A 10,523-nucleotide genomic window follows, 5' to 3' on the forward strand; every position below is an offset into this window, starting at 1 on the left:
ATGTATTATTATTATTATTATCGAGGCACTAATTTATACCATAATAATTTGTCATTGACCAAAACTAACACATACTTACACAGGCTAATTCACAGGCCGATCATCACAAAGAATTCAATAATACATTTAGGGCTCAAAACAGGAGGGACATGGAGTTTGGGGGCTAATCTGGGCCTGCGCAGTGCTCACGCCCCCTGGCTACATACCATCAGCACGACCTTCTTCATGAGAGACCAACGTGAAACTTTTCAGTGTTCTATAGATTTGTTCATCCGAGAAAGTCTGCCAGACGACGATTAAACATTTAAACAATTGTAGCGACTGAACTAAGACAGAAGAGGAGTCCAGAAAAAAATATTTTGTAGCCTAAATTGTAAGACACCATGACTTCGATATTTCAGTAATACTTACATAAAGTGTGTTGTTTGTAAGGCGGACGGTGTTTCGACACCATGCCCTGTACCAACAATCTCATTTGGGATATTAGGAAACGCACCATCGGTTCCAACAAAATAAACAACTTTACAAGGAGTAACTACTTAGGTGAGACAAACGTTTTCATTAAATATCTTATGTACAAATGGTCTATATACTACTTTATTGTCATTGTATTGTATGTGTCAGTGTGTTAGTAAGATGTTTTACAACAGCCTACTTACTGCCTTGCGCTAGAAATTGATCTAAGACAGACTATTCTTTTATTAGCAGTGTTTTATATCAATTCATACTTTACAAAGACTACTTATTGTATTTAAACATTTGTGTTGGCTAAAATAATAATTGTGTTAAAGGGACTACCTTATGGGATACCTAAAACTGTTCTTATGGTATCATAATGATTTCCTATAGGAAGAAAAGAGTTTGTTCAAAGGCTGAAACTTGAAGCCACTCTTGATGTACATGAGGGCTCTGTAAGTACCAACATGCCTTACTGAAGTGATTTACAGTGTAAGTGCAGTGTGACAATTGCATGATATCATCCTGTGTTTTCAAACTGTTATTGTTTTTCATGACAGGTCAATACGATATGCTGGAACGACACAGGAGAATACATCCTATCTGGATCAGATGATGACAAATTGGTCATCACGAACCCATATAGCCGGAAAGTAAGAAGCAACTTTTTTGTGCCAAAACATTGTTTATGATCAAGGCACCGTACAGCACATGCTTCAACCTGTTGACGCAGAAGAGACAGAGAGACAATATATGTGCCAATATAAAGTCCCCCGCTATTTTTCCACTCTCCAGGTCAAGGCATCCATTACATCATGGCATCGATCCAATATCTTCAGTGCCAAGTTCCTGCCCCAAACCAACGACAGAATGATCGTGTCTGCAGCAGCCGACGGCAAGATCTTCCTCACCAACGTAGAGAGGGGTTCCAACATGGACCCTGTGTTACAGTACCACTGTCATAACGGTGCTGCCTACGAGGTGAGGGGGGCGTCTGTGTTACCAGCATTTCAATCTTATTGCCATCGGAGAGAGGGGTTCCAACATGGGGTTACAGTACCACTGTCGTTACCAGCATTTCAATCTTATTGCCATCGGAGAGAGGGGTTCCAACATGGACCCTGTGTTACAGTACCACTGTCATAACGGTGCATGGCCTACCACTGTCGAGGTGAGGTGAGGGGGGCGTCTGTGTTACCAGCATTTCAATCTTATTGCCATCGGAGAGAGGGGTTCCAACATGGACCCTGTGTTACAGTACCACTGTCATAACGGTGCTGCCTACGAGGTGAGGGGGGCGTCTGTGTTACCAGCATTTCAATCTTATTGCCATCGGAGAGAGGGGTTCCAACATGGACCCTGTGTTACAGTACCACTGTCATAACGGTGCCGCCTACGAGGTGAGGGGGGCGTCTGTGTTACCAGCATTTCAATCTTATTGCCATCGGAGAGAGGGGTTCCAACATGGACCCTGTGTTACAGTACCACTGTCATAACGGTGCCGCCTACGAGGTGAGGGGGGCGTCTGTGTTACCAGCATTTCAATCTTATTGCCATCGGACTTATTGCCATCGGAGAGAGGGGTTCCAACATGGACCCTGTGTTACAGTACCACTGTCATAACGGTGCTGCCTACGAGGTGAGGGGGGCGTCTGTGTTACCAGCATTTCAATCTTATTGCCATCGGAGAGAGGGGTTCCAACATGGACCCTGTGTTACAGTACCACTGTCATAACGGTGCTGCCTACGAGGTGAGGGGGGCGTCTGTGTTACCAGCATTTCAATCTTATTGCCATCGGAGAGAGGGGTTCCAACATGGACCCTGTGTTACAGTACCACTGTCATAACGGTGCTGCCTACGAGGTGAGGGGGGCGTCTGTGTTACCAGCATTTCAATCTTATTGCCATCGGAGAGAGGGGTTCCAACATGGACCCTGTGTTGCAGTACCACTGTCATAACGGTGCTGCCTACGAGGTGAGGGGGGCGTCTGTGTTACCAGCATTTCAATCTTATTGCCATCGGAGAGAGGGGTTCCAACATGGACCCTGTGTTGCAGTACCACTCTTATTACCACTGCATAACGGTGTGCTGCCTACGAGGTCTGTGTTACCAGCATTTCAATCTTATTGCCATCGGAGAGGGGTTCCAACATGGACCCTGTGTTACAGTCATAAGGGGGCGTCGGTGCATTTCAATCTGCCATGGACCCGAGGTGAGGGGGCGTCTGTGTTATCCAGCATTTCAATCTTATTGCCATCGGAGAGAGGGGTTCCAACATGGACCCTGTGTTGCAGTACCACTGTCATAACGGTGCTGTGCCAATCGAGGTGAGGGGGCGTCTGTGTTACCAGCATTTCAATCTTATTGCCATCGGAGAGAGGGGTTCCAACATAGACCCTGTGTTGCAGTACCACTGTCATAACGGTGCTGCCTACGAGGTGAGGGGGGCGTCTGTGTTACCAGCATTTCAATCTTATCGCCATCAGAGTGTAATTCAATAAAGAGAGTTGATTAATATATCCAATCTATCACATCTCCATCTCCATCACATTTACCTCAACGTCTGTTATTGCTGTGGAAGGTAGGAATGGTATGTGGACCATAAATACGTCCTTGGTGTGTTGCTGCATTGAAAGTCATCTATTCTAAAGCCCCCTGTCTATCAGTAGACAGGAATTCAAATTCTGTTCGACGGCCCAATCAGAGCAGGTTCTATATCTATTGTAAAACCTGTCTATTTCTATTGGTAGATATTGACGGTACCTAGTGACCCTCATTCTTTCCTGTCCTGTGGAGAGGATGGAACAATCCGGTGGTTTGATGTCCGAGTTTCTCCTGGCTGCTGGCAAACTAACTGTAAAAAGGTAGGTTTCCCTTATGACAGTACAGCTAAATTCTATTACAGGCAAATGCACAATTCTTATGTAACTATGATGTTATTACTACAGTTTTATTGTGTAGTTACATATGTATAAATACAACTTGTTTTTACGAACGACTTTTCGCCACCATGTTTACCAGCAGTTTTACCTACTACTCAAACAACCAATGTCAGAGTTCCCTTAATGAAGATATCTTGAACCTTCTTTTTTACCAGGACATCCTGATTGACTGTCGGCGAGCAGTAACATCCATAGCCATATCCCCTGTGGAATCCTTCTATCTGGCTACTGGCTGCTCTGACAGCTCAGTCCGTATCTATGACAGGAGAATGCTGGGTACCATAGCAACAGGTATGCACAACCTCAACGGCGGCTACAGGTAGCCTAGCGTTTAGAGCGTTTGGCCAGTAACAGAAAGGTTTCTCGTTTGAATCCAGAGCCGATAAGATAAAACATTTGTTGACGTGGCCTTGAGCAAGGTACTTAACCCTAATAGCTCCAGGGTCGCTGTTGATAATGGCAGTCCCTGGCTGTGACCACTCTGAGGGTGTCTCAGGGGGACTTGGGATATGCTAAAAACACATTTTCAATTCACACGTGTAGAATGTACATGTGTGAAACAGGACAAATATAATCAAGCACCGACCAGATAATTATTATTATTATTATTAACTCAAGGTAATCAGATAACTAAAAATGAACTAATAATTCTATCAATGTCAGTAGTCTTGAAGGAATCCCACTACCACAGTACATAACATAGTTAATCACTGTTTGATTGTCTTTGGCTCAGTGGTGAGAATAACATTTTCTTTTGAAGGTCTGTATGGAAAATAATAATTTCCTATATACATCTCATCCACTCTGCAGGTTTCCAGACAGGAAGCGGGGTGGCAGGAATGTGTGCGAGGTTTGTACCGAGGCACCTGGTCAACAAGTCATGTCGCGTGACCTCATTGGCCTACAGTAGGGACGGCAGGGAGGTGCTAGCCAGCTATGCCTCAGACTATCTCTACCTGTTTGACCCTAAAGATGACAAGGGACGCGAGCTGAAGGGACCGTCACAGGATAACAAGGTGAGAACATACCTCTCACTTACTGTGTGTGTGTGTGTGTGCGTGTGCGTGTGCGTGTGCGTGTGCGTGTGCGTGTGTGTGTGTGTGTGTGTGTGTGTGTGTGTGTGTGTGTGTGTGTGTGTGTGTGTGTGTGTGTGTGTGTGTGTGTGTGTGTGTGTGTGTGTGTTGACAAGAGGGGGTGATGTGTTGTTCCATCTCTGGGCTATTTTTGCCTCACCAGTAGATAACAGTCTGCTGTCTGAATCTGTTCTGGGAAAGACATTTGAGCTGTGTTCTCACACACACAGCTGCTGAACACATACGCCAGAGGGCTTCTGGGTAATCTGCAGGGTGAGGCAACATATTTTGTACAGAACTCGACACATACAACACCAGGTAACGTCACCGTTCCTGTACAAACACCACGGAACTAGTGTAACCTAAGATAAACCTCCCTGTCCCCCCCTGGTATCGCCTGCCAGAGCCTAAGACACCTGGCAGTGAGGGCTGGGAATGTGAGCCCCCAGTGGAGGGAAGAGGAGGGGAGTGGGGGGTCTCAGCCATAGGGAAAGGGTGGGTATTTTGGTCAGGCCTGTGCCCGTGCTCTGCTGTGAGTGGTGAAATGTCACTGTGCTTCTCTCCTAGCAGAAGGAGACTCAGCAGAAGCGTCTGCGTCTGAGAGGAGACTGGTCAGACACTGGACCCCTGTCACGGCCAGAGAGCGAGAGGGAGAGGGACGGTAAGAGAAGCTCCTCGCCCCACTAAGTCCCCACTCACCTAAACACACAGCTGACACAACACGTGTGCTATCGATGACAGAAGTGCACTCTCACTTGGTCCTATTGCTCCCAGGTGGTGCAGTGGTACAAGAGAAGAATTTGTACTTAACTGACTTGCCTAGTTAAATAAAGGTTACATTAATATATATATATTGCATGGATTAACACAATACAATTATACATAAGCATGATATTATTAGATTATGTAAACATTCACATCACTGTCTATGAGTAATATGATGGGTTTTGAACCCTCGTCCTCCTGTAGGAGAGTCCAGGCCTGGAGTGTCTCTGATGCAGAGGATGTCAGACATGTTGTCACGCTGGTTTGAGGATGCCAGCGAGGCCCAGAACAACAGAGGAGCCCGTCCACATCCACGACCCAGGGTAGACCCTTCAGCAGCTCCACAAGGTAGTGGGCTTCACCAGGAGGCTGTGGTGCTAGGGAATCCAGCCCCGTCTCAACCAACATCAACAGCCAGCTTCTCCTCCTCCATGGAGAGCCCGAGGAGCCGTAGGAGTGGCATGGGGACAGGAAGTCTCCAAGCATCTCCTGGGGAACCAGTCCTGAGTCTGACATACAGCGACCAGGGCACCACCAGCAGCACCATCCAACTGGACTTCTCCAGCGGTGGCGCCAGCGACCAGGGGGAACCCCCGCGGATCAGTAGCCCAGAGCAGGTGTCCGACACCAGGCAGATCTCATCCCTCAGCCAGTCGGAGGTGGAGGGCATGGGAGAGGAGCCCACACCACAGCCCCTGGGGAATGGATGCAAAGGTATGGTACTATGATTGCATTGACTGAGGCATAGCTGGCCTACACAGTTCATCATTGAACTACTACAGTCATGTCTGGCTATTAAAGTGGGTGTGTTGTTCCCTTCCTTCCTTCCATAGATTTAATTTGAGAGGATCAGAATTAGGGGAAAGAGTACTCAGGTAATTATTTGCCATGGCAACGACAACTAAGAATGAGTTCTTCTTCACTAACAATAGATGTGTCAGATCAGTAGCTTAAATAACGTTGATAGAACAGTTGGAACTAGCATGCTGATGTTGGGCGTTTCCTTGTTGCTCAGTGCATTCAATCAAACCTGCGGTACAGAAGTTACACTTCTCACGTGGCTTGACTTTGATTGGATTTAATGACTCTACAGACATGTTGTATATCCTTCCGAAAGGCGCTCTGCTGCTGCGCGGATCCAGGAGATTTTTCGGCGGCGGAAAGAGAAGAAAGAGTTGGCGGATTGCGAGACCCGCCGTATCGGGAAGCCCTCAGTAGAAAAGGTCTACAAGGGCCACCGTAATTCCAGGACTATGGTACAGTACAGTAGAACAGTACTGAGGATTAAGACAAGCTTGAAGTCATGATTTAGTCCACCAGAGGGGGACCTTGGGCAATATGTGGTGATAACGGCTTCAACTTCTTGTCACCTATATTTAACATGCAGTGCTTTAGGTATTGCGAAGTAGCTATGTGGAAAACTCATTCAAGCTTTTGTTGTTGTTGTTGTTTATAGACCAATCAGTGTTGTTTCTGGGGTGACCAGTTTGTGCTGAGCGGCTCAGACTGTGGTCATATCTTCATCTGGGACAGAGAGACGGGGGAACACCTAATGCTGCTGGAGGCAGACCAGCACGTTATCAACTGTCTGCAGCCACACCCCTACGAACCATGTGAGTTCACTGCTTCCGACAGTTTCACATTGAAGGTGGTTTTAGTGAACACCCAGTCTGGCTCTTACAACTCAAAGGCTTGAAGGCTGTGTCTTTACAGGTACGGTGCATTCAGAAAGTATTCAGACCTCTTCACCTTTTACACATTTTGTTACGTTACAGTCTTATTCTAAAATGGATTCAATTTGGTTTTTTTCCTCGTCAGTCTACACACAGGACCCCATTTTTTTGGGGAGGCAAATGTATACAGTAATTTAAAAAACAGAAATATCACATTTACATAAGTTTTGAGACCCTTTACTCAGTACTTTGTTGAAGCACCTTTGGCAGTGATTACAGCCTCGAAGCTTCTTGGGAATGACGCTACAAGCTTGGCACACCTGTATTTGGGGAGTTTCTCCCATTCTTCTCTGCTGATCCTCTCAAGATCTGTCAGGTTGGATGGGGAGCATCGCTGCACAGCTATTTTCAGGTCTCTTCAGAGATGTTAGATCGGGTTTGAGTCCGGGCGCTGGCTGGGCCACTCAAAGATATTCAGAGACTTGTCCCAAAGCCACTCCTGCGTTGTCTTGGCTGTGTGCTTAGGGTTGTTGTCGTGTTGGAAGGTGAACATTCTTCCCAGTCTGAGGTCCTGAGCTCTGGAGTAGGTTTTCATCAAGGATCTCTCTGTACTTTGCTCCGTTCATCTTTGCCTCAAACCTTACTAGTCTTTCAGTCCCTGGTGCTGAAAAACAACTCCACAGCATGATGTAGCCACCACCATGCTTCACCGTAGGGATGGTGGTGGCCAGGTGATGAGCGGTGCCTGGTTTCCTCCAGAGGTGACGCTTTACATTCAGGCCAAAGAGTTCAATCTTGGTTTCATCAGACCAGATAATCTTGTTTCTCATGGTCTGAGAGTCCTTTAGGTGGCTTTTGGCAAACTCCAAGCTGACTGTCATGTGCCTTTTACTGAGGAGTGGCTTCCGTCTGCCACTCCACCATAAAGGTCTGATTGGTGGAATTCTGCAGAGATGGTTGTCCTTCTGGAAGGTTCTCCCATCTCCACAGAGCATCTCTGGAGCTCTGTCAGAGTGACCATCGGATTCTTGGACACCTCCCTGATCAAGTCCCTTCTCCCCCGATTGCTCAGTTTGGTCGGGCGGCCAGCTCTAGGAAGAGTCTTGGTTGTTCCAAACTTCTTCCGTTTAAGAATTATGGAGGACACTGTGTTCTTGGGGCCCTTCAATGCTGCAGAAATGTTTTGGTAACCTTCCCCAGTTCTGTGCCTCGACGCAAAGGGACTCACAGCAAAGGCTCTGAATACTTATGTAAATAAGGTGTTTCTGTTTTTTATTTGTAATAAATTTGCAAACATTTATAATTCAATTCATTTATTTTGCCAGCAGCATACCAGCACTGCTGGCTTGCATCTGAAGCTAAGCAGGGTTGGTCCTGGTCAGTTCCTGGATGGGAGACCAGATGCTGCTGGAAGTGGTGTTGGAGGGCCAGTAGGAGGCAGTCATTTAGCAGACCCTCTCTTTCCTCCGGTCTAAAAACAATGTCCCCGTGGCAGTGATTGGGGACACTGTGTAGTGTCCTGACTCTGAGGTCATTAAAGATCGCATGGCACTTATTGTAAGACTAGGGGTGTTAACCCAGGGTGCCCTGGCTAAATTCCAATCTGGCCCTCAAACCATCACGGTCACCTAATAATCCCCAGTTTACAATTGGCTCATTCATCCCCCTCCTCTCCCCTGTAACTATTACCCAGGTCGTTGCTGCAAATGAGAACGTGTTATCAGTCAACTTACCTGGTAAGATAACAGATATATACAATTTTAGAATAAGTCTGTAACGGAACAAAATGTGGAAAAAGTGAAGGGGTCTGAATACTTTCTGAATGCACTGTAACTGCCAAAATAAGCCATTAATATCCCATCATGCTTAGGGTCATGTATAAATATGCTGGGCGGGCCATCATTTTGGCCACCATGGCTATGCCCCCGTAGGATGACAATGCCCCCATCCACAGGGCACGAGAGGTCACTGAATGGTTTGATGAGCATGAAAACGATGTAAAACATATGCCATGGCCGTCTCAGTCACCAGATCTCAATCCAATTGAACACTATTGGAGATTCTGGCGCGGCGCTTGAGACTGCGTTTTCCACCACCATCAACAAAATACCAAATGATGTAATTTCTTTTGAAAGAATGGTGTCACATCCCTCCAATAGAATTCCAGACACTTGTAGAATCTATGCCAAGGTGCGTTGAAGCTGTTCTGGCTTGTTGTGACCCAACGCCCCATTAAGACACTTTATGTTGGAGTTTCCTTTATTTTGGCAGTTACCCGTTTATTCACTTGTTCATTTTTCTGTTCATTCCAGTGTTAGCCACATCAGGGATAGATTCCAACGTCAAGATCTGGTCACCGATGGAGGAATCCCCATCATTCAACAGAGTACTCGCTGAAGAGGTGTGACATTATAAATACATTCATGTCACAGGAGGTTGGTGGCACCTTAATTGGGGAGGATGGGCTCGTGGTAATGGCTGGAGTGGAGTAGGTGGAACGGTATAAAATACTGCAAACACACGGTTACCATGGTTACCATGTGTTTGATGCCGTTCCAGTCGCTCCGTTCCAGCCATTATTATGAGCCGTCCTCCCCCCAGCAGCCTCCACTGATTTGTGTGCTTTACAATCAACCAGGTGTGTGGAGGATAGAAAGGCTCTCATCATAGTGACATTGATGAAGCCATTGGAACCTCTGATCTCCTGATACCTGGTGCTCTGTGTGTCCTGTAGGTGACCTTCCGTAATGAACTGATGCTGGAGGAGACCAGGAACACCATCACTGTACCTGCCTCATTCATGCTGAGGATGCTGGCCCAACTCAACCACTCCATCACAGCAGGTGAGCGCTACACACATACACACACAATCTTCCAACCCGGCATCCCTAGTGATAACCCGTGATACAGAATGGCTATGGAGTCTATCATAAGTGGTTATAACATGTGTTATAACAGCAGTCACTGACTGGTAACATCGGTGATCTCTTTCTTTCCTCTACAGAGTCTGAGGACAATGAGGAAGACGAGTAGCCCTATCTATAGCTTCCATACTGGACTGTTGAATGTGTGAAGTAGAAACTACATACTATCTCATTGGATTCACTTTATGGTAATGTTACCATAGGGACTGGAGTATTGGACCTCACCTAGTGTAGGTTATAGAACACTAGAAGAGGTTGTGTTGATTTTATAAATATAGTTTATATTCAGATGTAGATCAAGGAATGTTTTCTACCTATTTATATGTTTTGTTCCGGTGTCCAGCCTCTCCGTCTGGCTATGAGAAGTGTTCTCTAGATGGTATCTCGTTATTCTCCTCTGTACTTTGTGAACCTCGGGCCGCTTTGTGACAAGTCACATTTAATCTTACTTTGTGGCTTTTCCTGATACTCTGCAACGACGGCTTCAGTTCTGACTGTTGTCAATGTGCTTGTTTACCAAAGAGAATGTGTTTAATTTAAGAATTTACGAATGTTAAAAAAATACCAAATAAAACATATACATTTGCTTGAAATAAATCACCGGGTTCTTCCTTCTGAAATGGATAATTGAACGTTAATAAGGAAGCACTTTGTTACAGTGCGAATGACTAGGTAGTGACTAGGTAGTT

The 10,523-nt window shown here is 46.1% G+C and overlaps 1 protein-coding gene across 1 annotated transcript; it reads left to right on the plus strand.

Moving 5' to 3' along the window:
* The first annotated feature begins 196 nt into the window (after positions 1-196).
* On the plus strand, positions 197-10,427 carry LOC124021853 (DDB1- and CUL4-associated factor 6-like). Its single transcript, XM_046336989.1, has 15 exons — positions 197-543; positions 850-911; positions 1,017-1,109; positions 1,252-1,437; positions 3,208-3,321; positions 3,555-3,690; positions 4,210-4,415; positions 5,040-5,133; positions 5,442-5,956; positions 6,039-6,112; positions 6,355-6,493; positions 6,694-6,850; positions 9,223-9,311; positions 9,645-9,753; positions 9,915-10,427. Exons 1-15 carry the CDS (start codon positions 453-455, stop codon positions 9,941-9,943), a joined length of 2,094 nt encoding a protein of 697 aa, XP_046192945.1. The 5' UTR covers positions 197-452; the 3' UTR covers positions 9,944-10,427.
* Positions 10,428-10,523: the final 96 nt, after the last annotated feature.

Source organism: Oncorhynchus gorbuscha, unplaced genomic scaffold, assembly GCF_021184085.1.
Source record: "Oncorhynchus gorbuscha isolate QuinsamMale2020 ecotype Even-year unplaced genomic scaffold, OgorEven_v1.0 Un_scaffold_1235, whole genome shotgun sequence".
In the NCBI taxonomy this organism is placed as follows: Eukaryota; Metazoa; Chordata; class Actinopteri; order Salmoniformes; family Salmonidae; genus Oncorhynchus; species Oncorhynchus gorbuscha.

Bases quoted from the DNA above. Each gene is read 5' to 3' on its own strand.
- LOC124021853 (XM_046336989.1), top strand. From the start codon at position 453: ATGCCCTGTACCAACAATCTCATTTGGGATATTAGGAAACGCACCATC. The intron at 3,691-4,209 runs GTATGCACAACC...TCCACTCTGCAG, and splicing joins GCTGGGTACCATAGCAACAG to GTTTCCAGACAGGAAGCGGG. The intron at 4,416-5,039 runs GTGAGAACATAC...CTTCTCTCCTAG, and splicing joins GACCGTCACAGGATAACAAG to CAGAAGGAGACTCAGCAGAA.